Source organism: Arachis stenosperma, chromosome 9 (genome assembly GCF_014773155.1).
Source record: "Arachis stenosperma cultivar V10309 chromosome 9, arast.V10309.gnm1.PFL2, whole genome shotgun sequence".
Taxonomy (NCBI): domain Eukaryota; kingdom Viridiplantae; phylum Streptophyta; class Magnoliopsida; order Fabales; family Fabaceae; genus Arachis; species Arachis stenosperma.
The window spans coordinates 79,523,584-79,549,894 of record NC_080385.1 but is presented as its reverse complement, the minus strand read 5'-3'; the positions used below and the strand labels follow the sequence as shown (position 1 = coordinate 79,549,894).

General features: G+C 41.4%; 1 protein-coding gene across 1 annotated transcript; it reads right to left on the bottom strand.

Moving 5' to 3' along the window:
* Positions 1-20,397: 20,397 nt before the first annotated feature.
* Positions 20,398-21,084, bottom strand: LOC130949637 (uncharacterized). The gene has a single exon (XM_057878301.1). It carries the CDS (start codon positions 21,082-21,084, stop codon positions 20,398-20,400), a length of 687 nt encoding a protein of 228 aa, XP_057734284.1.
* Between the last annotated feature and the right edge of the window lie 5,227 nt (positions 21,085-26,311).

Below are 26,311 nucleotides of genomic sequence, written 5' to 3'. Positions count from 1 at the left end.
CATTGTTGCCCTTGACTTTGTTGCTGTTCTATCATCTGCCTTTGCCACTCTCCTTGTTGAGTTATCCATCTTGATAGTGCTTCCTCTTGCTGCCTCATCATCTATAGTTGTAGCTCTTTCTGTGCTCCTTGGCCTTCCAAGTACTGTCTAGACAAGCCATCAAGGGCTTCCTGAAGTTGATGCATATCTGATGTGCGGAAAACGATCCGACACAAAACTCATCGGCAAGTGTACCGGGTCGCATCAAGTAATAATAACTCACATGAGTGAGGTCGATCCCACAGGGATTGAAGGATTGAGCAATTTTAGTTTAGTGGTTGATTTAGTAAAGTGAATTAAGTTTTGGTTGAGTGGTTTGTATTTAACAGAAGCTAAATTGCTTGGAATGTAAAGGGAGAGGGGAGAATTGCAGTAAATTAAAGAGCAGGAAAGTAAACTTGCTGAATCTTAAAGAACAAGAAAGTAAATGACTGAAACTTAAAGTGTAAGAAATGTAAATTGCAGTAACTTAAAACGCAAGTAATATAAATTGCTTGAATGTAAAAGGGATTTGAGGACTGGGATTTCAGAATCTAAGCAAAGAGAAATCGAATTGCAACAATTAATAGAGCAGAAATTGAATTAGAAGCAATTAGAACTCAAATAGTAAGGAAATTAAGTGCAGCAAAGGTTCACAGAAGAACCAAAAGGAAATTGGGATCTCAGGACTCCAAAGACTAGGTAACAAAGCCTAGATCTCGATTGCCTTCCCAGATCCAAGTTCTCAAAGCAATTGACAAGAAATTGAAGAAGAAGCAGTAAAGGGAATGTAAATGAATTCAATTATGCAGAAGAGAAATTAAAGAGCCCTTGAGTGGAGATTGAGACAGAATTTCCTCAATTCTTAACACCCAAGATTCAAACAAGAAAAGTAGAAAATGCCCAAGCAAGAACGAGGAAGAAGAGAGATCAATTCTCCTCCCTAATTCTCTGAAATCTCGGTCAAGTCTCTCAAAGAAAAGTTGCAAAATTCAAAGCTCCAAAGAAAGTGCAAAATTCAAAAGTCAAGTCAAAAGTTTTTTTTTTACATCAAACTAGCTCCTATTTATACACTTTCTATTCTTGGATCTTGGGATTTGGATGGGCTTTTGATTTGGTGAAGAAATGAATTAAATTGGATTTTTAATCCAATTTTCAGCCCAAGAACAATTGCTCCCGGGAGGCTGCCCTGCCCTTGTGGAGGGCAGGGCAGAAAATTGATGCGTGCGGCCTTGGTGCGAGCGTGGTGTGCGAGTTTGGTGCGCAGGATGCTGCCCTGCCCTCGAGGAGGGCAGGGCAGAAATTTCTGGTGCGCCAGTTTGGTGCCTGTGCGTGCTGCTGGTGCTGCCGAACCGTCCCTTGGTGCGCCAGTTTGGTGCGTCTGTGCGTGCCACAATAAAATGCTGCCCTGCCCTCGCGGAGGGCAGGGCAGTGTTTCCAAATTGAAGTCCCGTGTTCGAGACTTGGCCGATGCACACGCTACTATTTTTCCTTGGCTTTCTTGGCACCATAATGAGGCCTAGTTCCTTGCTTCCTCATTGTGCCGTGTTCGATTCTTGTGGCAAGCATTGGTAGGCTTTTTCCTTTGATTTATTTTCCATGAAGGCCCGATACTGCCCTTGTGGAGGGCAGGGCAAGGTTTTTCTCTTCTTTGATCCAAGGCACAATTTTGTGCTCTGCCCTTGTCGTGGGCAGGGCAGAGTTGCCTCTTCAAGCCTTGTTTCCTTATGTTGCCCTCCTAGAGGGCAGTCTGCCCTTGTGAAGGGCAATGCTTGCTCCCTTCTTTATGCGCCACGCCTTTTTCTCCTTGGGCCACGCTTTCTTAAGCCACGCTTTCTCTTTTCTTCTTTTCTTCACCTACAATCAACCAAAACAACTACTCAAAGTATCACTAAATTCATAAGGCTTACAAATCAATTAAAGTTCAATTAAAATTAGCTTAAACCTCATGAGTTAGCATCAATTTAATGGTAGTTGCTTGATCTAAAGAAGTTATGTATTTTCATTCCAAATCACTTACTTAGGATGCAAGAAAGTGCATAAAGATCTAATAAAACAAGTGAAATTAGCTTGAAAAATGGGTATATGATGACTTGTCATCAATGTCCAAGGTCTGTAGTGCTTGCTCCTCTGGGGCTTGTCCTTCCACTCCTTGAGGGCCTTTACTCTTTCTTTGCTTCTTTTGAGGTATGGGGGATGCTGCAGCATTCATCCTTCGAACTGTTATTGGAATGCCTTTCTTTATCCATACAGGATCCTCGTCCTCAAACTCCACCCCAGCTTTCTTGCATAGTCAGTAAATAGTGCTGGGGTAACCTAACGTCCCTCTTACGTCACTTTTCTCTGCCATCTTTCTAATGCCTTGAGCTATGATTTCATGAACCTTGATTTCTTCTCCCTTGAGTATGCAATGCACCATTGTTGCCCTTTCCAAATTCACCTCCGAGTTGTTTGCGGCTGGGAGGATGGACCTCCTAACTAGCTCAAACCACCCTTTGGGTTCAGGAGTGAGATCTGTTCTCTTGATGAATTTTGGCTTATTTCCTACGCCCCTTTTCCAGTCAGCTCCGGGTACACAAAGGTCTCGCAGGATCTGGTCATAATTGGGGTTGTTGTCCATCCTTGAGTGATAACTTTCTTCTTCAAATGATATAGACCGTAGCTTCAATGCCCTCATTACACTCATGGGACCAAAATCCACCATTTTTCCTCTCACAAAGCTTATATATGACTCATCTTTCTTATCATACCGGACTGCATTTGCATAAAATTCTCTTATGAGGTTTGCATTCACCTTAGTGACCGGGTCAGTGAGGAGCTCCCATCTTCTCCTTTCTACCTTCTCTGAGATTTCTGGGCACTCACTCTTCCTAACTTGAAATCCCAACTCATAAATGATTTCCTTACCAACCATCCACCCGTATTCCAATGCATGATGCAAGCTTCTAAACCTCTTCTCATCATACGGGTGTTCCTCCATGGGTTCCTTTCCCTTCCTTCTCTTGGCGCTTGAGGATGCCATGAATGATAATTCTTATGTGAAGGTGGTAAGGTTGTGGAGACTTCTGGTTGTTTAGGGTTTTATGGCAATGAAGAGAGTGAGGGGGAGGGAACGTTTGTAATGAGGTAAGAAGTGCTGCATTTCGAAATGAATATGTATCAAGAGTGTGTAAAGAAAGTTAAGGCTGGGTATGGAACAAGGGCTACTTATATGGGGAAGTTGTAAGTGAATGGATGGTGTGGATTGATGGATTTGTCGCTCGATGGACGGTTGGGGTTATGCCTGCTTATGGACAAGGATCACCACTTTATTGTGGTTATTGGTTCGGTCATCAAGTTTCCTCTTTCTTCCATGTTGCATGGCAACATTTTCCAATGTATTCTTCCTTGAGTCACGTGTGTGTTTATTTCTTCATAAAGTGCTGAACCATTTCTTCTTACTTGTCCTATCAATCTCCTCAATGCTCCTTTCTTTTCCCTATAAAGATGAAATAAGAAGAGTAAGAACTACTTTTATAAAAGAAACAAAAATGCTTTAACATCTACAGCTTGAATAATACAAGAATTTGTTTATTTCTGAATTCCTCTAACTGACTAACTGTGTATCTTCATATGCAAATTGGTGGCACCATAGGGTGACACCAAACTTAGTTTGGAGCACTGTGATGAAAAGTTGTGTTCAAAGCTTTAAGAATAATGCTTTGAACACCAAACTTGTTCTTTACTATATTCTGCATATAAAAATTTCACACGTGTTCTTCAAGTTTTGGTTAGATTCATGAATATTGATTTATTCACTACTTCTGAAAGCATGTAAAAATGGGTTGCCTCCCATGAAGCGCTTCTTTAGCGTCACTAGCTTGACGTTACCCCCTTATTATGGTGGTTGGTAATGCTTGAAGTCTTCTCCTCTAGCAGTGGACTTGTATCCATTGGTTGTATCAATGATCTCTACATGCTTCAAGGAGAGAACTCTGTTGATGGTGAAGACCTTAGGTAGCTGAGATGGTACAGTGGGGAGATTAGGGGGGATATCTGTGAAGTAGGCTGAGATTACTTTATCCCCTGGAGAGAAATCTTCCGTAGGAATCTTCTTGTTCTGCCACCCCCTTGGTACCTTCTTCTTTGCCCCTGGTGCTGTTTTCTTACTCCTGGTGGCCTCCTTCTTTGATGAGCTTTTGTTAATGTCCTCACAAACTTCTGGTGGCTTAGGTTCCTCCAATTTTTCCTTGACCTGTGGCACTTGCTGTTGGCCTTGTCCATCAACCCAGTGAATCTCAGGATGAGTGATGCAATTGCATATTTGTTATATTAGCTAGTTAGTTTAGTTGGTTTTAGCTTAATTTCACTCATTTTCTCTAAATAAACAAGTCCTTTTATGAGTTTTATCTTCATGCATGAGAACACCAAGGAACATGTTGATTCTAGCCAAATTCATGCAAATGATTTAAAGAATATATACATGAATGAGTATGAATGAATCTCATGAAATTTATTGCATGAATTGGTAAGACTTTGAAGCTATTTCCTTTGTTTATGGTAGGTGATGAAACAAGGAAGCATGGAAGCAAGAATGATGCAAGCTGGGCAAGAAGAAGAAAAGTTGTTGGCGTTGCCAACTTGGGAAAAGGGGGCGTTGTTGAAGGCAACGCCAGGCAGCCCTGGAGAAGCACAAGTTGGCGTTGCCAACTTGGAGAATGGATGGCGTTGTTGAAGGCAACGCCAGGCAGCCCTGGAGAGCAAATGTTGGCGTTGCCAACTTGGAGAAAGGAGTGAGTTTTTATGAGCAACGCACACAAGCAAGGAACTTGGGCCATGAAGAAGCTTCGAGGGCGTTGCCAACGCCAGGAACCATAGGCGTGTCCCTAGGCAACGCCACACAAGCAAGGAACTTGGGCCATGAAGGAGCTTTGAGGGCGTTGCCAACGTGGAGAGTATGGGCGTTGTTCAAGGCAACGCTAAGCTAGAAGAATTTGGCCAGCCAAGAAGCTCGAGCACGTTGCCAACGTGCTACTTCATTGGCGTGTCTCAAGGTAACGCACATGAGTGAGCTTGGCCCAAGAGGAGAAGAAGCTGGCGTTGCCAACGCCAAGAACCATAGGCGTTATTCAAGGCAACGCCAAGCAACAAGAATGAAGCCTTGAAGAGGAGATCGAGGGCGTTGCCAACGCCAGGAAGCCTTGCCAACCACGTTGCCAACGCCAGGAAGCCTTGCCAATCAAGTTGCCAACGCCAGGAAGCCTTGCCAATCAAGTTGCCAACGCCAGGAAGCCTTGCCAATCAAGTTGCCAACGCCAGGAAGAGCTGCCAACCACGTTGCCAACGCCAGCTTCTATAGGCGTGTTCAATGGCAACGTCGGAAGCAATGTTTAGAGCCTTGAAGAAGCATCGGGCACGTTGCCAACTCAAGAAAACATTGGCGTGTTACGTTTTTGGTGAAAACGCCCTTGTTTCCAGCGTTGCCAACGTGCTCAGATTCTGAAGCTCTAAATGAAGCCAGCTTTTGAAGCTTCAAATGAATGCCAATCCCATACTATGATATATGGTTGGAAAGCTCTGGATGTCTACTTTCAAATGCCGTTGGAATCACCTCATTTGGAGTTTTGTAGCTCAAGATATACTCCATTGAAGGAGGTAAGGTCAGGCTGTCCAGCTCACCAGCGTTTTTGGCAAACACTCCTTTGTTCTTTCAAGTTGCCAACGTGCTAACTTATGCTTCCCAGCTCCAAGCATTGCTTGTATGATGCGTTGCCAATGAACACGCCTATGCATCCCAACGTTGGCAACGTGCTTGAATGGGAGAGTCATCATCCAAGCTGCCTTGAGTTGTTGCCAAACACGCCAATGCACTCCAAGTTAGCAACGTGCTCGTGTTTGTTTCCTAGCTTCAAGTTTGCTGCGTTGCCAATGAGCACGCCAATGGAAAGCTAAGTTGGCAACGTGCTATGCCTTCCAAGGCTGCCAAGCTTGCTGGCGTTAGAGGCAAACACGCCTTCCTTCCCCAAGTTGGCAACGTGCACTCTGCCTCTTATCATCCAGGGCTTCCTCACTTCATTGCTTCACACATTGGCGTTGGCAACGCCCTTCTAGAGTTGGCAACGCCCTTGGTGACCTCCTTCTTGCTCCAGGGCTCTTTGCTTCACCTATCATCAACCAAACACATGCATCAAAGCCTTGCTAAATCACAAGATTTTGCATCATTCATAACATCAAACAATTCTTGCATAAATCTCATGAAAATGCAAATATTTAACAATGTTTGATTGAATCAAGGCATGCATACATTTCTCATCCAAATACTTGCTTATTGCCTAAGAAAATGCATGAAACCAACCTAAAGCATACAAAAAATGGCTAGTAAAACTAGCCAGGATGCCCTGGCATCACAACACCAAACTTAAACCTTGCTTGTCCTCAAGCAAGAAAAGAATCATGCAATAGAGATTGACAATCCAAGGTTAGAAGAATAGCAAGTTAATGTTCATGGCAAGCTAGTTTTCTATGCATGCTACAATCACAAAAGAAATGTAAATGATTGATGCTTCTATCTAGCTCAATTTATGAAATCTTTTTCTTATATTTCTTCCTTGAAACAAGCTTTTGATTTTCTTATTAGCTTCTCCTTTTGGGTGATTTGCCCCATGAGTTGATAACAAAACTACGACTCTAAATGCTTTGCTTTCAAGTATTACCACTTGATACATAAGCACCACAAGCATTTAATTAGAGGACTTCATTAAGCTCATTTATTTCTTTTCTTGACTCTCTAATCATTGATGCTCAGAGCCTTGAGCTTTGAGGGAGTGCTTTTGCACTTGAGCCTAGCCTTGACTTCTAAGTGTTTTGTTTTCAAGCATTTTACTTGATACATAAACACCACAAGTACATAACAATGAAATTGTCATTGGTACTCAGAGCCTTCAGCTTTCTCATTCTTTCCCTTTTTTTCTCTTCTTGCCTTAATTGCATTTGCTTCTTCAAGGTTTTCATGATTTTCAAAAGATTTCACAAAATGTCCTAGATGAAAACTTCAATTAAATAAAATCTAATGTACTTGAGCAACAATCAATCATACTAGCTTTCCAATACTTGTATGCACATACTAAATTCTTCTTTAATTCCTTGTTTGTTTATGATCATGATGCTTTTTTTTTGCTTTTGTATTCACAAAACTCAAGTTGGTAGTCATAATGCCACAGCAACATATTGCAAATCATAATTCAAGCTATGCTTATTCATACCACACATGTATATAAAGAAGGTAATAAGAGAATCATGCAATTTAAAGTGCTGGAAACAAATGAGAGGAAAAAGAACTTTACAACCTTGTAATTTATCTTCTCTATTGTTGTCCTTTTCCTCCTTTTCTTTCCCTTCCCAAAAGTGGGGTTTAGTGAGTCATAGCTCCAATTTCAACAACAATTGCCATAAACCAAAAATTAAACTAAATGCAAAGAAAGATGATGAAGAATAAGAAAATGCTTAAAGCTTAAAAATGAAGAATAGAAGTTCCCAAGAAGAACCAAAAATTCTCTCCTGGTATCCCCCGGAAGTGCCAAAAGAGTTCTCCAAATAAAAGTACTAAGAGTCTAAAAAGTCTAAGTGTCAAAAAGTCCCTTACAAGTACACCAATCTCTTCTATTTATACTACTCCCAAAACTTCTTCAGAGATCTTCAATTTGGGCTAGCAATGTGGGCTTTCTCATTGTTGAATTCTTGGTTCAATTGAAGAAGTTGCTGGCCTTTGTGAGGAATAGGGGAAGCAGAGCAAGTTGGCAACCATTCTGGCCCATTGAGGGGCGTTATTGGCAATAACTCCAGGCTTAATGCACGTTGGCAACGTGGTTGGTGTTTTCCTGGAGTAAGCTTTGAGACTTGGGCGTTGCTAGCCCAAGTTGTTGCTAACAACTTGCTCTTCCTCTTCTTAGCTCTACTTTCATGCTAAATGTAGCCCAGAATTTGAGTGTCAACCTTCTGCTTCAATATGGACTATTATACATCATTGGAAAGCTCTTGATGTCTATTTTCCAATGCCACTGGAATCACCTCAATTGGACCTTCCTAGCTCAATTTATGCTTCCTCAAAGAAGGTAAGGTCAAGCTGCCAAGTTGTTGCCGAAAACGCACCCATTTTGCCAAGTTGGCAACGTGCCCGTGCCTAGCCTCCCAAAGCAGGGAAATGAGGCTGGCGTTGTTGCCAAAAACGCACCCTTGCTAGCACGTTGGCAACGTGCTCGTGCCCCCCTCCAGGGCTCATCTCTAGCCTTCTTGAATTTCAACTTCATATTCTTGTTTTTAGGGCCTAAAGATGACTCTGGTTTGGCTTCAATTTTGTGCTCCACCATAGACTATTATATATGGTTGGAAAGCTCTGAATGTTAGCTTTCCAACGCAACTGGAAGCATTCAATTTGGATCTCTGTAGCTCAGGATATCTTCCATTGAAGAAGGTAAGGTCAGGCTGCCTTGTTGGAGTTGTTGTGGATAACGCCCCTATATTCCAAGTTGGCAACGTGCTACCTCCATTCTTCACCATCCAAAGCTTCCTGGCGTTGTTGCCAAACACGCCAATGTTTTCTTGAGTTGGCAACGTGCCCGATGCTTCTTCAAGGCTCTAAACATTACTTCCCACATTGCCATTGAACACGCCTATAGAAGCTGGCGTTGGCAACGTGGTTGGCAGCTCTTCCTGGCGTTGGCAACTTGATTGGCAAGGCTTCCTGGCGTTGGCAACTTGATTGGCAAGGCTTCCTGGCGTTGGCAACGTGGTTGGCAAGGCTTCCTGGCGTTGGCAACGCCCTCGATCTCCTCTTCAAGGCTTCATTCTTGTTGCTTGGCGTTGCCTTGAATAACGCCTATGGTTCTTGGCGTTGGCAACGCCAGCTTCTTCTCCTCTTGGGCCAAGCTCACTCATGTGCGTTACCTTGAGACACGCCAATGAAGTAGCACGTTAGCAACGTGCTCGAGCTTCTTGGCTGGGCAAATTCTTCTAGCTTAGCGTTGCCTTGAACAACGCCCATACTCCTCACGTTGGCAACGCCCTCGAAGCTCCTTCATGGCCCAAGTTCCTTGCTTGTGTGGCATTGCCTAGGGACACGCCTATGGTTCCTGGCGTTGGCAACGCCCTCGAAGCTTCTTCATGGCCCAAGTTCCTTGCTTGTGTGCGTTGCTCATAAAAACTCACTCCTTTCTCCAAGTTGGCAACGCCAACATTTGCTCTCCAGGGCTGCCTGGCGTTGCCTTCAACAACGCCCTCCATTCTCCAAGTTGGCAACGCCAACTTGTGCTTCTCCAGGGCTGCCTGGCGTTGCCTTCAACAACGCCCCCTTTTCCCAAGTTGGCAACGCCAACAACTTTTCTTCTTCTTGCCCAGCTTGCATCATTCTTGCTTCCATGCTTCCTTGTTTCATCACCTACCATCAACAAAGGAAATAGCTTCAAAGTCTTACCAATTCATGCAATAAATTTCATGAGATTCATTCATACTCATTCATGTATATATTCTTTAAATCATTTGCATGAATTTGGCTAGAATCAACATGTTCCTTGGTGTTCTCATGCATGAAGATAAAACTCATAAAAGGACTTGTTTATTTAGAGAAAATGAGTGAAATTAAGCTAAAACCAACTAAACTAACTAGCTAATATAACAAATATGCAATTGCATCACAACACCAAACTTAAAGTGTTGCTTGTCCTCAAGCAAAATAAAAAAACTTTGTCACAAGAATCCAAGATGTGAGACTTGAATGTTCTACCAGAGAGTAATTTTTTTATTGAACATATCATCCTCATTTGTGTGGTCCTTGATTCATTGTAAATGAACATGGCTATTCAATTTTCAATTAAAATGCTTGCTTCAATGCTAAATTGGTTAACTTCACTAGACTTCTTTTTCTATACCGTAGCACATGATCCTTGAACCATTCTTTTTTCTGCTTCTTTTTTTCTTTCTTTTTTTTTCAATTGAGCTCGAAATCTTGTCTTAAGGCGGCTCTTTAGCATAAGCTTTCAATCAACAATCCCAAACCAGTTGGTTCAAGTTGTTAAGTGTTGAGACACTCTTAAAGATTTAACTCAAGCCTCTCTCCTTAACACATTCAATCACAGGCATATAACATTGAAATTTTATTTGGATAGTGGTGTCCAGCACCTCTTTGGGTTGCTAAATGTTCTGTTATGGAGCTACTCTTGATTGTGAGTTTTCAATCGATAATCCCGAGTTAGTTAACTCAAGTTATCGGGTGATGAAGCACCCCTCGGATTTACTAGCCCAAGTATGTCTCCTAACATCAATCACCACAGACACATATCCAAATTTTGTCATTGATGCCTAGCCTTTCGTTCTTTGTCTTCTGTTTTCTTTATTGTCAAGGTTATTTGTGCTATTACTGATAAAGTCTTGTGACCCTTAACCGAACTAGTCTTGTATAAGCAAGCATTCTTTTGAACTTATTGAGCCTTGATTCTTTCACAATAAATGTATACTGGCACTTTTCTCATGGGACAACATGATTCTTTTTAAACTAGAATTCTCTCTGTTCTTGCTCAAACTACATCTTTTATTCCATTGACAAGTAAAAGTACTTAAGACAAGCAACCATTCCAAATCCGTGAATGGTGATGCATGGAATGGGCAACATAAAAGATAATGCTTCAAAAAGAAAATGCATCCTAGAAGGTATACCATATTTCAGACATACATCTTCTTTATTTAATAAAACATAAATAAAAACAAAGGAACTTCACCACCTTTAGTCTTCATATCCCTTTTTCTTTGCTTGATTCTCCTTGCTTTCCTTTGCCCTTTGGGTCTTCTTTCTTTTTCTTCCTCAACTCTCCTTGCTGTTTTGTTGTTGAATCCCCCTTTGAATCTTCTTTCTTTTTCCTTCTTAGCTCTCCTTGTTGCTTTGTTGTTGAATCCCCCTCTTCTCTTTGCCAAATTCCTGAGCTTATCATTGTCTCCTTTAGCCTCTGTTGATTAAATCTCACCCTTGCAAGTTCCTGCTCTTCAAATATCTTGCGAGCTTCATTAAAGGTTTTAATTTGTGGGTTGAGTAATGGGGGTGTGGAACAGAGGTAACTGAGCTTTTCTTGGGTGCATATATCATAGTCAAGTCTGTCTTTATGCCTGGCTTCCCTGAACATTCTGCTTTCATTGAAATCTTTGTGAAATGTATCATGTCTAGCATCCAACCTATGGAGAAGCTCCCTTTGCTGAGCTTGCTCTTTCCTTAGTTGAGCTTGTTCTTGTATTACTTTCTCCATGGCTTTTCCATATTCAACAGTTGAATTGTTGATGGCTTCATGCATCTTGGCATATTGTTCTTGTTGTAGTTCCATCATGTGTGCTTGGTATTCATTTTGTTGGTTCATCCATTGAACTTGAACCCCTCTTTGTTGATCCATCAATTGCCAAAGGTCCCTTTGTTGTTGAGCTTGTTCCTCTTGGCTTCTTTGAATTTGTGAATATTGCCCAGAAATTCCTTCTAAAGCGGCTTGGAGTTGATTCATGTTCAAGGTATGAGGTTCTTCCATTTCTTGAGGCTCCTCCTCTTGTCTTGCTTCTTTCCTTTTCTTCCTTCTTGCTAAAGGTTGCCTTTCCAATTGGGTTGTGGTAATGAATTCCAACCTTTCTCGGGTAAGAGGTTTTCCAACAGAGACCACATCAGTTTCTCCAAATTCTTCCAGAGGCACTCCAGCTTCTTCACATAGGCGCAGAATAGTACTGGGATATCCTAGCCAGCTGTCCTGTTTGACTTTTTGAGCTATGTCAATGATGTTCTTGGCTATAATGTCTCCAACATTGATTTCCCCTCCTTTCATTATACAATGGATCATTATTGCTCTATTCACCGTTACCTCAGAATTATTTGAAGTGGACATCAATGATCTCCTCACTATGTCATGCCATCCTTTTGCTTGAGGTATGAGATCACCTCTCCGAAGTTTGAGTGGTTGTCCATGTGAATCCAACACCCAATCCGTGCCTACTCTGCATAAGTCACTTACCACATCCATATATCTTGGGTCATTTTTAACCCTTTCTTCATAGCTAGCTCGTTTGAACTGTTTTGCCTTGACCTTTAGCACCCTGTTGATGGTGTCCGGGCTAAAATCAACAGTCACACCTCTTATATAACTCATGTATGGTTCTTCATCATCATATTCTCTTATCACATTAGTGTAGAACTCATGGATGAGAAGCATGCTCACTTCTTGAGGTTGGTCACAGAGAAGCTCCCATCCCCTTTTTCTGATTATTTTTTATATTTCAGGGTATTCATCTTTTCTTAGCTTGAATGGTAACTCTGGAACAACATCTTTGCTTGACATCCAGCTGAAGATACGCTCGTTGTGTTTGGATTTGAATCTTCTTTGATCAAAGGTGTCTTGTCCTTCATCTCCTCTCCTATCCCTTGATGATGAGGCCATTGAAATTCACTTGCAAGGGTTGAATCTTCCACACCAAACTTAGATGACTGCTTGTCCTCAAGCACAAGGAAAATGGTTGTGAATGGGAGAGATATATGACAACAGCGTGACTTAGGCAAGCTAGAAAATGATGGTGAGGGGAGGTAGAGTGTTTCGGTTATGTGAGGGGATGTAGTGCTTCATGAGTTTTGTTGGGTAAAGATTAGGCCTAAGGTAGGAAACATGGAATGAGTTGGGGGTGTAGTGTGACTTCGGGTAATGAAATGAGGTTATGGGGGGGTAGAAGAATGAGTGATGAAGATTGAGGTTTGATGAATATGGTTGAAGTATTTAAAGTGAACTTTGGTGGGGATGCATGATTCTAGTGAGTTCCGTGGTGCTATGCATGGCTCTAAGGGTTCGGTCATAGCATGGGGAGCATGCTTCCTTGTGCCCAATGCATGTTGAGTTGTTTTTCCCATGCACAAAGTTCAAGACTCATGTGACTTTCTCTTCCTTGTGTATCCGTGACCTCTCTCTCCAAGATTCCCCATCACTTCTTTCTTTCTTTCCTGCAACAAAATTCCAAAAGCTTGAGATTCTTAAAGTGACATTACTAGCTAACAACTTATGATGATATTCCTATGCAAAATTGACTAGACTAAAATTAAAATTTATGAATTGATTCCCTAATCTATTTTTTCTAGCATTAGTAATGTAAGTAAAGACACCAAACTTAGTTTGTGACTAAGTGTTCTATGGAATTAATTCCAAAGATAGCCACATCAAACTTAGTATTTTACCTACATTATATGCTATTTCACGTTTTTTTTTTATATATAACTAAATTGATGACTGTTCTTTCATAGTCTAGCATTTTCGTGTATGTATGGACACCAAACTTAGTCTGTGGCTAAGTGTTGTAGAACACACTTTTGCCATTACTTCAAGATTGGCCACACCAAACTTAGTGTTTTGCATACACCATATACTAGTCTACTTAATCATTATTGGTTACTAAAGTATGAAAATAAAAGACTCCCTGTGCATGGGTTGCCTCCCATGAAGCGCTTGTTTATTGTCCTTAGCTTGACACTGCAGCTTCTTTGCTCATGTTAAGAGTTGCACACTCTCTTCCTTGCTCCAGGGGCCACCAAAATAGTGCTTCACCCTATGTCCATTAGCTGTGAAGGTTTGTTTTGAGGCTTCATCAAGTAATTCGACATAGCCATGAGGTGATACTTTGGTGATGGTGTATGGACCAGTCCATCTAGACCTCAGCTTCCCAGGAAAGATCTTCAATCTTGAATTGAATAACAACACCCTTTGGCCTGGTTCGAATGTTCTTTGAGAGATCCTCTTATCATGCCATCTCTTTGCTCTCTCTTTGTATATTTTGGCATTTTCATATGCCTCCAATCTGAACTCCTCAAGTTCATTGAGTTGTAGCAACCTTTTCTCTCCTGCTGCTTGAGCATCTAAATTCAGAAGTTTGGTGGCCCAAAAGGCCTTATGTTCAAGCTCCACAGGGAGGTGGCATGCCTTTCCATACACCAGCTGAAATGGAGATTTTCCTATGGGTGTCTTGAAGGCTGTCCTATATGCCCAAAGTGCATCATCCAGCTTCCTAACCCAATCCTTTCTTGTTGTTCCCACAGTTTTCTCCAAAATCCTTTTTAGCTCTCTGTTGGCAAGTTCAGCCTGCCCATTGGTTTGTGGGTGATATGGAGTAGCTACTTTGTGGGTAACACCATATTTGTGGAGTAAGGAGTTTAGTTGCTTGTTGCAGAAGTGGCTTCCCCCATCACTTATAAGTCCTTTGGGCACTCCAAATCTAGTGAAGATGTTCTTCTTGAGGAATTGCAAGACCACGTTGGTATCACATGTGGTGGTGGCTATTGCTTCTACCCATTTGGAGACATATTCTACTGCTACCAAGATGTATTTGAATGTGTAAGATGGAGGAAAAGGTCCCATGAAGTCTATTCCCCACAGATCAAAGAGTTCCACTTCCAAAATGAACTTTTGAGGCATCTCATTTTTCTTTGACAAACCCCCTGTTCTTTGACATTCATTGCATTGGCTCACAAACTCCCTAGCATCCTTGAAGATTGAAGGCCAGTAGAAACCACTTTGAAGGACCTTTGCAGCTGTTCTTTCCGCTCCAAAATGACCACCATAGCTAGAGTTGTGGCAATGCCATAGTATGTCCTTCATCTCACCTTCTGACACACATCTTCTTATCATTCCATCTGGGCATCTTTTGAACAAGAATGGTTCATCCCAGAAGAAGAACTTAGCCTCATGTAGTAGCTTCTTGACTTGTTGTTTTGTGTACTCTTGTGGGATGATTCTCCCCGCCTTGTAGTTGGCCATATCCGCAAACCAAGGGACATGTTGGATTTGCAAGAGATGCTCATCTGGAAATTCTTCATTTATGGATGGAACGTTGTCTTGGCATGCATCTTGTGGTAGCCTTGATAAGTGGTCAGCAACTTGATTTTCATTGCCCTTTCTATCTTTTATCTCAATGTCAAATTCTTGTAGGAGTAGCACCCATCTGATTAGCCTTGGTTTGGCATCCTGTTTTGACATAAGATACTTAAGAGCAGCATGGTCAGTATACACTAAAACTTTAGATCCAATCAAATATTGTCTAAACTTATCAAAAGCATATACCACAGCTAGTAACTCTTTCTCTGTTGTAGTGTAGTTCTTTTGAGTTTCATTCAATACCTTACTTGCATAGTAGATAACATGAAGCTTCTTTTCCTTCCTCTGCCCCAACACAGCACCAATTGCAAGGTTACTTGCATCACACATGAGTTCAAAAGGTAGTCCCCAACATGGGGGTGTGATGATTGGTGCTGTGGTGAGCTTAGTCTTTAGAGTTTCAAAAGCATGTTTGCATTCATCATCAAAGATAAAAGGATTGTCTGCCACCAGCAAGTTGCTTAGTGGCTTTGCTATTTTGGAAAAATCTTTGATGAATCTCCTATAGAATCCAGCATGCCCTAAGAAACTTCTAACGGCTTTCACACTAGTTGGCAAAGGAAGTTTTTCTATAATTTCTACTTTTGCCTTGTCAACTTCTATACCCTTTCTTGAAATTTTATGACCAAGAACAATGCCTTCGGGTACCATGAAATGGCATTTCTCCCAATTCAAAACTAAATTGGTTTCTTGGCACCTTTTCAAGACTAAGGTAAGATGGTGCAAGCAAGTATTGAAGGAATCACCAAAAACAGAGAAATCATCCATAAAGACTTCAATAAATTTTTCTACCATGTCTGAGAAGATTGATAGCATGCACCTTTGAAAGGTAGCTGGAGCATTACACAGTCCAAATGGCATTCTCCTGTATGCAAAGACTCCAAAGGGACAAGTAAAGGAAGTCTTCTCTTGATCCATGGGGTCAACCACTATCTGGTTATACCCAGAATATCCATCAAGAAAACAATAATAGGCATGGCCAGCCAACCTTTCAAGCATCTGATCAATGAAAGGGAGAGGAAAGTGATCTTTTCGTGTGGCATCATTCAGCCTCCTATAGTCTATGCACATTCTCCACCCTGTCACTGTTCGTGTTGGAATAAGCTCATTCTTCTCATTAACAATAACAGTCATCCCCCCTTTCTTAGGTACTACTTGCACTGGACTGACCCATGGGCTGTCAGATATAGGGTAGATGATCCCAGCTTTACACAACTTCAAGACTTCCTTTTGAACAACCTCCTTCATTGTGGGATTCAATCTTCTTTGGGGTTGCACCACTGGTTTGGAATTCTCCTCTAGAAGTATCTTGTGCATGCATATGGCAGGGCTTATGCCTTTCAAGTCATCTATGGTCCATCCCAACGCCTCTTTGTAAGTTTTCAATACTACAAGGAGCTTTTCTTCTTCCTCTGCACTCAATGTAGAATTTATGATCACTGGGAAGCTGTCCTTTTCACCAAGAAATGCATATTTAAGATGAGGAGGTAGTGGTTTCAACTCTTGCTGTGGTGCCTCTTCTTTCATAGTTTTACTTGGTTCCTCTGATGCTTCCAATTTGTTCCCTTCTTGTCCTTTAACATTCTGGACTTCCTCCTGTTTCACTTGATGGTTTGTGTCAAGTACCTCTTCAACCAACGAATCCACTACATCAATTCTCATGCAACTTTCTTTCTCAACGGGGTGTTGCATTGCTTTGAAAACATTTATGGTCATTTGCTCATCATGCACTCTAAAAATCATCTCTCCCTTTTCCACATCAATGATTGTTCTAGCTGTAGCCAAGAAGGGTCTACCAAGAATAACTGAATTGTTTCCCTCTTCATCCATGTCTAGGACCACAAAATCAGCTGGGAATATGAAGTTTCCCACCTTCACCAAGAGGTTTTCAACTACTCCATTTGGTATTTTGATGGATCTGTCAGCAAGTTGGAGTGACATTCTTGTGGGTTTAAGCTCTTCAATCATCATTTTCTTCATCATGGTAAGAGGCATTAGGTTAATGCTTGCTCCAAGGTTACAAAGTGATTTGTCAACGGCCATGCTCCCAATCGTGCAGGGTATGAGGAAGCTGCCAGGGTCTTTGAGTTTTGGAGGTAGCCCCTTTTGAATGATGGCACTACACTCTTGATTGAGAATCACCGTTTCTTTTTCTTGCCAACTTCTCTTCTTGGTAATCAATTCCTTAAGAAACTTTGCATATAATGGCATCTGTTCCAAAGCTTCTGCCAATGGGATGTTGATTTCAAGTTTCTTGAAGATTTCTAAGAACCTTGGGAATTGTTGGTCCTTTGCTCCTTTGTGTATCCTAGTTGGGTATGGAAGCTTGGGTACATAGGCTTTTACTCCTTCATTTTTGTTTTCTTGTTGTGGATTCACATTCTCCTTGCTACCATGGTTGCTTCCTTGACTGGGTGGTTTGCCTTGTGGCTTGACAACCTCTTTGCCTTTGTTAGATGTTGAAGCCTTTTCTTCATCTTGCCTTTCCACATGAATTTCCACTGTGTCTTGCTCTTTGGGTTTTATTGCTTCTTTATTCAAACTTTCACCAACTACCTTGCCACTCCTTAACTGCAGAGCTTTACATTCTTCTCTTGGGTTGGGTATTGTATCACTTGGGAGGACATTGGTTGGTCGCTCTGCTTGTTTGGCTAATTGTCCCACTTGTCTCTCAATATTCTTCATGGTGACCTCATGTTCCTTTTGTCCCTTGGCTAAGGCTTGAGTGGTTTGAGCGAGTGCTTGCAAGGTTGCTTCAAGACTTGAAATTCTAGTCTCATGATGGTCAATTGGGGATATGATGGGGGTTGATTGTTGTTGAAAGTTGTTGGGTGGATTAGTGTGGTAATTCTGTGCGTTGGATGTTGGTGCAGGAAAGTTGCTTTGGTGAGTTTGTGAGTTATTATGAGGTGCTTGATATGTGTTTTGTGTTTTTCTATATTGGTTAGTGTTGGTGGCATGGTGATTTTGGTTATTTGTGTTGCGGGTGTGGTTGTGGTTATTGTTCTTTTGCCAATGGTTTTCACCCCACCTTAGATTGGGGTGATTTTTCCAAGAGGAGTTGTAGGTATCACCATGAAATTCATCCTGAGAATTTGAAGTATTTTGCATGTATTGAACTTGTTCTTGTGGCTGGTCAACAGTGGTCCCTTCACCTTGGCTCCATTCAAGTGATGGTTGATTTGTTGTGTTCACTAATGCTAGCTGAAAACTATCCATTCTCTTTGTTATCATTTCCATTTGTTGTTGGATTTGTTGGTGCATTAACTTATTTTGTGCCAAGATAGCATCAACACCTTCAAGCTCCATTACACCTTTCTTTGGGGCCGGGTTATGTTGCCTCTCTGATGAGTAATAATACTGATTGTTTGCCACAATCTCAATGAGGTCTTGAGCCTCCTCAGCAGTTTTCATCATGTTGAGTGATCCTCCTGATGAATAGTCTAGCCCCTTCCTTGCTTCTAAGCTTAAACCTTCAAAGAAGTTTTGAAGTTTGACCCAGTCACTAAACATATCAGGTGGACATCTTCTCATTAGTGCCTTATATCTTTCCCAGGCTTCATACAATGACTCCCCTTCCATTTGCCTGAAAGTTTGAACCTCTGTCTTTAACTTGATGATTCTTTGAGGTGGGTAGAACTTTGCTAGAAATCTGCCCATCAGATCATTCCAATTGTCGAGGCTTTCCTTGGGGAATGACTCTAGCCATTGAGTGGCCTTGTCCCTCAAAGAGAATGGGAATAGCAGCAGTTTGTAGACATCTGGATGCACTCTATTTGTCTTCACCGTGTTGCATATCCTCAGAAAAACAGACAAATGTTGATTTGGGTCTTCAAGAGGTCCCCCTCCATAGGAGCAGTTGTTTTGTACTAAAGTGATGAGTTGGGGTTTTAACTCAAAGTTGTTGGCCTGAACACTTGGAGTGGCAATACTGCTCCCACAATGTCTTGGATCAGGGATGGTATAAGAGGATAGCACCCTTCTAGGTGGTCCATCATTGTTGTTGACCCCTCCAGGATTGTGCATCTCATCCTCCATGACTTGATCTTCTCCCTCTGAATCCTCTTCACCAACTATTCCCTTTCCTCTTTCTGCTCTTCTTCTCCTTCGGAGGGTTCTCTCGTCCTCAGTATTAAGTCTATTAGCTCCTGACATACACGAACAAAACCAAAATCACAAGTGAAATATTCTAGAACTAGAGTGGAATTGGAGTTAGTGAAACAAAGTATCAAACAGTTAGTGGGCTTAACAAAAACACAAAAAAAATTGCTTAATCTAAACCACCTTTCACTTAATCATTGTCAATCTTTTCCAATCCCCGGCAACGGCGCCAAAAACTTGATACGTAAAAATTTGATTTCACGTACAACCGGCAAGTATACCGGATCGTATCAAGTAGTAAAACTCACTAAGAGTGAGGTCGATCCCACGAGGATTGGTAGATTAAGCAACTTTAGTTAAATGGTAAGTTTAGTCAAGTGAACATAGTTTTGATTTCATGAGCATTTTGATTTTTGGACATAATTGCAAGAATTTAAATGGCGAAGAATGTAAAGAACTAGAAGAGAGAAATAAATTGAAAGTAAATAACGGAAACTTAAATTGCAAGAAACTTAAATGACATCAAAAGTAAATTGCAGGACAATAGAGTGCTGAATTCTAAAGAGCAAAAGAGTAAGTAGCAAGAAATAAAGAAGCAGCATGTAAATGACAAGAATATTAAATTGCAAGAGTGTAGAAGGGAATTGGGCAATGGGTATTCAAGCACTAAGAGCAAAAGAAATGAGAATTAATGATAGAGAGAATCATTAGGGATCAGAGATGCTGGTTTTCATGAATTGATGTTAGTCAAATCCTTCTCAATCATGGGTATAGATCCATGGCAAGTGGGTAATTGAATCACCAAGAGATTGGGATTCAATTACCCACTTGCCATGGATCTATACCCATGATTGAGAAGGATTTGACTAACATCAATTCATGAAAACCAGCATCTCTGATCCCTAATGATTCTCTCTATCATTAATTCTCATTTCTTTTGCTCTTAGTGCTTGAATACCCATTGCCCAATTCCCTTCTACACTCTTGCAATTTAATATTCTTGTCATTTACATGCTGCTTCTTTATTTCTTGCTACTTACTCTTTTGCTCTTTAGAATTCAGCACTCTATTGTCCTGCAATTTACTTTTGATGTCATTTAAGTTTCTTGCAATTTAAGTTTCCGTTATTTACTTTCACTTTATTTCTCTCTTCTAGTTCTTTACATTCTTCGCCATTTAAATTCTTGCAATTATGTCCAAAAATCAAAATGCTCATGAAATCAAAACTATGTTCACTTGACTAAACTTACCATTTAACTAAAGTTGCTTAATCTACCAATCCTCGTGGGATCGACCTCACTCTTAGTGAGTTTTACTACTTGATACGATCTGGTATACTTGCCGGTTGTACGTGAAATCAAATTTTTACGTATCAATGAGCTGATTGTGCTTCAGTGCTTGCTTCTTCCTTTAGTATCTCATGATGCACTTTGCTCGTTTCTTTGTCCTCTTCATCTTTTTCCAGTGAGAGTTTGAAAACACTGAAGCTCAGTTGTTCATCATGGATCCTTAATATTAGCTCTCCTTTCTCCACATCTATGAGTGCTCTAGCAGTATTTAGAAATGGTCTCCCCAATATGATTGGGTGCAGTTGACTCTCTTCCATGTCCAGGATGACAAAGTCTGTTGGGAGAAAGTATTTTCCAACTTTGAGCAACACATTTTCCACCACTCCTACTGCTTGCTTTTGAGTCTTGTCAGCCAGCCTTATGACTACATCTGTAGGTAGTATCTCATTGATCTGCAGCCTTTTTACCAAGGATAGGGGTATTAAGTTGATGCTTGCTTCCAAATCGCAAAGTGCTCTATCAAAATTTGTTTCCCCTATAGCACAAGGGACATGAAAACTCCCTGGGTCTTTTCTTTTCGCAGGCAATTGTGTTTGAATGAGGGTGCTGCAATCCTTGTTCATCATTATGGTCTGGCGCCCCTTGAGTGAGCTCTTCCTGGAAAGTAGTTCCTTCATATACTTGATGAATGCTGGCATTTGCTGAATGACCTTGATGAATGGTATGTTCACATTCAAAGATGCAAATGAGTGTAAGAACCTTGAGTACATTCTTTTTCCCACAGCACCCTTTAGCAGTTGAGGAAATGGTGCATATAGTCTCAGCAGCTCCTGTTATGAGATTTCTGGTTCTTGTTGGTCTTTCTTCTCCTTCTCTACTAAGGTATGTTCAGGTTGTTCTGACAGCTTGCTTGGCTTGTCTTCAGTCTCCTTGTTATTTGTAGTGACCATATTGCAGTCTTCCCATCTTACCTTCTTCGCTTCACCTCTCGGATTCTTCTCCGTGTCACTTGGGAAGCTATCAGTGGGTTTGGGCATCTTCTCAGACAAATATCCCACTTGGAATTCCAGCTTCTTGATTGCTTCCCCCCGATTCTTCATACTGGCTCTCACCTCCTCTTGGAACACCTTATTGTCTTGAATGTCTTTGCATATGCTTTCAAGTAAGGTTTCAATCTTAGAGATTCTGTCATCAAATGATGGTATGTTGGGGGTAGAGGTAGAAGAGTGAGATGTATTGTTGTGGTTTTGTTGGTATGTCCTCTGTGTGAATTGTTGGGGAGCTGTGTTGTTGGGGTTGTGACGTCTCTGATCTTGGCCTTGGTCTTGTTGATTCCCCCACCCAAAGTTTGGGTGATTCCTCCATCCAGGGTTGTAGGTCTTGGAGTATGGATCATGGTTGTATCTAGGTGAATTCCCAATGTAGTTGGCTTGCTCCTGAGTGCCTTGTTCCTCTTCACTTGCTTCCTCTTGAGTTGAAGTGGTGATTGCTGCCACTTGACTTCTCTCCGTCTTCTTGGTGAGGTCAGCTAGTTGCTTGGTGATGACCTTGTTTTGAGCAAGCAGAGCATCTACATTGTTCAGCTCCATTACCCCTCTAGTGTTCCCTCTTTCGGAAGCATAGAAGTAGTCATTCTCAGCTACAGTTTTAATGACATCTATGGCTTCCTCGATGGTCTTCTTCTTGTTCAAAGAACCTCCGGATGAATGGTCTACGGCCTTCTTAGATTCATATGACAGTCCTTCATAGAAGATGTGCAGCTGCACCCATTCATTGAACATATCAGATAGACATCTCCTTGTTAGGTCTTTAAACCTCTCCCATGCTTCATATAGAGTCTCACCATCTTGTTGCCTAAAAGTTTGGACCTCAGCTCTCAGCCGATTGACTCGTTGAGGAGGGTAAAATCTTGCCAAGAATCTGTTTATAACATCATCCCAAGTTGTCAAGCTATCCTTTGGAAAAGACTCCAACCACTTGGTTGCCTTGTCTCTGAGAGAGAATGGGAACAATAATAGTCTATAGACGTCTGGTTGAACGCCATTGGACTTCACTGTGTCACATATTCTCAGAAATGTGTTTAAGTGTTGGTTGGGGTCTTCTTGAACACCTCCTCCGAACAAGCAATTGTTCTGAACGAGAGTGATGAGCTGTGGGTTTAGTTCAAAGTTGTTGGCATGGATGGTTGGTTTTTGGATGCTACTTCTGCAGTTCCATGGGTTTGGGTTAATGTAAGAGCCCAAGACTCTTCTATCTTCCCCACCAGGATTTGCTCTATCTCCTCCACCATGGTTGTGCACCTCTTCCTCACGATGATCCTCCATGGTTGTTTCAAAGTATTCTTCAAAGTGTTCCTCTTCTTCTTCAGCACCCACTACACGTTTTTCTTTTGCCTCCCTTCTTAATCTTAAGAAGGTTCTCTTAGGTTCAGAATCAAAGGAAGTTGAAGCTCCGCTTCTTCTCCCTGTCATACAACCAACAGATTACAAGCAAGAAAAGCAATGCAGAAAGTATCTTGTTAGAATAACTTGTTAGTGTCAGTGATGCAATATATCAAACAGTTAGTGGGTTAGTGAACTGAATTGTAAATAGCAAAGAAAAACTCAGAAACAGAGGAGGGGAAGAATTAAACTAAGACGGAAAGCAAATTAACCAAATAGAAAATTAAATCAAACAAAATACAAATGCTCAATCTAGTGATCCTCTAATGTAATCATTGTCGATGCACAATCAATCCCCGGCAACAGCGCCATAAACTTGATCGGGGTAAAATTTGTCTCTCAACAAATTCCCATTCCGCAAGTGTACCGAATTTGTTGTCAAGTAAAAACTCACAATAGAGTGAGGTCAAATCCCACAGGGATTAATTGATCAAGCAACTTTAATTAGAGGAATAATCTAGTTGAGCAAATCCATGAATAGAGTTGATAATTGCAGAAATTAAAATGGCAGGAAAGTAAATGACTGAAAGTAAATAGCAGAATTGTAAATGGGAATGGGGGAATTGCTCATAAAAGTGAATTGCAGAAAATAAAGAGAATGGGTAAGATCAGAAATGGGGAGTTCATTGGGCTTAGGAGATGTTGCATTCTCCGGATTAATTTCATTTTCATCTCTTCCTCAATCAATGCACTCATTGATCTCCTTGGCAATCTTAAGTGATTGAATCACAATTTCTTGCAATTCAATCTCTCAAATCTTGATCAATAGCCAATTCCTTGGTCAATTGCTCATGAGAAGAGATGAAGTGTGGTCACTGATTATACCACATGCACTTCCCAAATCAAATGCTTGGAGGGTTATAGCCACATACCCATCGACACTCAATTTGGTCCAGCATGAGAAAGCTTTTCTAGCTAATCTCTTCATTCCTCTTTCAAGGATCCGAAGAGATCCATGTTTGAATAGCTTATTTTCCAAGATAACTATCCAATTGGATGAAGATCGAAAGCTTTCAAGTAAAATCAAAAGGAAAGATAGAAGAAGAATAAGAAAATTAGTATTGATCCATCAAATTACAACAGAGCTCCCTAACCCAATGAAAGGGTTTTAGTTGTTCATAGCTCTAGAAATCAAAATCAAAGATGGAGAATACATGATAAAGCTAGAAGTACAAAGAAAGTAAATACAGAAAGTAGTTCTCTGTCCTAGCTCCTTCCCAAAAGCTCTTCTCTCTTTCAAAACTACTCCTATATATACTACTCTTCTCAGCTTCTAGTTAGCTCTTCAAGTCTTGGGCCTCTGGATCTTTGAGTTTGAAGCAGTTCCTTTCTTTAATTGGGCTTGGCTTACTTGCAGAGAGATAGTGTGAAGTGGGCATAGACTTTAGCTCAAGACGTTAGGGGGTTTTTATCATTTAGTGAGAATACAAGTTCAAGAACGTTAGTGACACTTAACATTGTCACTAACGTTGCCATGCACCCCTTTGCCTCACGTTAAAGCCCACGTTAACTGGGTTAACATGGCTTTTAACGTTGCCTTGTTAGCCTTCGAGAACGTTAGTGACACTCAACATTGTCACTAACGTTCAAGTGTGCCCCTCCTTGCTTCATGTTAAAGCTCACGTTAAATAGGTTAACGTGGCTTCTAACGTGGCTTTTGCCAACATTCGAGAACGTTAGTGACACTCAACATTGTCACTAACGTTCAAGTGTGCCCCTAGGTCTCACGTTAGAGTCCACGTTAACTAGGTTAACGTGGCTTCTAACGTGGCCATTCTTAGCCATCCCAATGTTAGTGACAATGTTGAGTGTCACCAACGTTGGCTCATTCTTCATTCCTCATCGTTAGCTTCCACGTTAACCAAGTTAACGTGGAAGTTAACGTGGCTCTTGGGGTTGTGTGGTTGCTCTAACGTTAGTGACAATGTTGAGTGTCACTAACGTTGTCGACAACTTTCCATCTCTTACGTTAGCTCCCACGTTAACCAAGTTAACGTGGGAGTTAACGTGGCTCTTTGCACCTTAGGCCAACGTTAGCGACAATGTTGAGTGTCACTAACGTTGGCTTCTCTTCCCCCTTTAACGTTAGAGGCCACGTTAACTAGGTTAACGTGGCTTCTAACGTGGCCATTTGTGAGCAATTGCCAACATTAGTGACAATGTTGAGTGTCACTAACGTTGGCTCAACTTCTCTTCTCCACGTTAGAGTTCACGTTAACTTAGTTAACGTAACTCTTTAACGTGGGCATTGATGGCTTTTGAGAGTGTTTTTGGCAATTACTTTTCTCCTTAACTTTGCAAGTTACCTCCCATTCCTTGCTTCCTTTGGTCCTGAAATCAAGCAATAGAGTGCATCAAAGTTCTAGTCCAAGTCATTGGTGATGCAATATACAATTTTGTCATTAAAATCATGCAAAATCCTCATGAAACAATGTAAAATGCACAATGTATGCTTGAATCAAGGTCTGAGTGAATATCTGCCCAAAACTAACTTATTTCCTAAGAAAATGCATGAAATTACCTAAAAACAGTAAAGAAAAGGTCAGTGAAACTGGCCAAAATGCCCTGGCATCACTGACAACGTTGTCAAGACTAAAGAGGGTAAGGTCGAGCTCGGGTGCAAGAACCCAAACCTGCTCCTTTAAGTTCTCATAAGCAGCAGTTACACTGCCCACGAGGTGACCCTGAAGTTCGGCATAATCATCCCGATTAGTTTCCAATTCACCCCGGAGACGCACCACCTCTCTATAAGCTAAAACATAGCTCTCCTTGTGCTTCAGCGCAGTGTCTTCGACCAACTTCACAGAAGCCACCAAAGCAACAGAACTAGCCTTTTCACCCTCTAATTCTTTCTCCACCTGTGCCAACTTTACCTCCAGCTCCTCCTTCAAACCTTTTATCCTATCAAACTCTGACTTAGCCTCCATCATGAAAGATTTCGTAGCATGGACCGGGATACCCTGAGCAGTTCAAAAAAGAGCCGCACCCATATGAGCCATCTTCACACTACTTTTAGTTATGAACTCTAGGTGATGAAGAATGGACACATCATCCATTGAAAGACTTCCGTAGGGGGCAACTGCTGGTCAACAAACTCGACGACATCAAAATCGGGGGCATCAAGGTTAAAGGGCTCATATGATTTTTGCTTTTTTGGAGGAGGAGTGCCAGAAGCAGCAGCTGAAGTTTGTGGAGGGTCAGCCAGACGAACCCGAGGAGTAGGGATCACCCTCCTCGGCACAGGTGAGCTCGGCACGGACGGCTTCACCTGAACTTGAGAAGACCCCTCTCCTGCCGCCTTGGCCGATATGTTTTGAGCAACAGCAGCCTTCCTTGCCTTTTTGAAGGCCTTCATGGAATCATTATTTTTTGACATCTCTGAAAAACAGAATCAACCACAACAAATCGGTCTCAAAAGCAGTAAAAGGAAAAGTAATGTTCAATTGGCTGAAGAAATATTCATAGGTGTAAAAGAAAGGACGCTCCCCCTCGACTGAAGTCGGAAAGCAAACCCTCTCGTCAGAATCAGGCGCTACAAGCTCATAATCCCTCTCCT

Bases quoted from the DNA above. Each gene is read 5' to 3' on its own strand.
- LOC130949637 (XM_057878301.1), bottom strand. From the start codon at position 21,084: ATGTACTCAAGGTTCTTACACTCATTTGCATCTTTGAATGTGAACATA.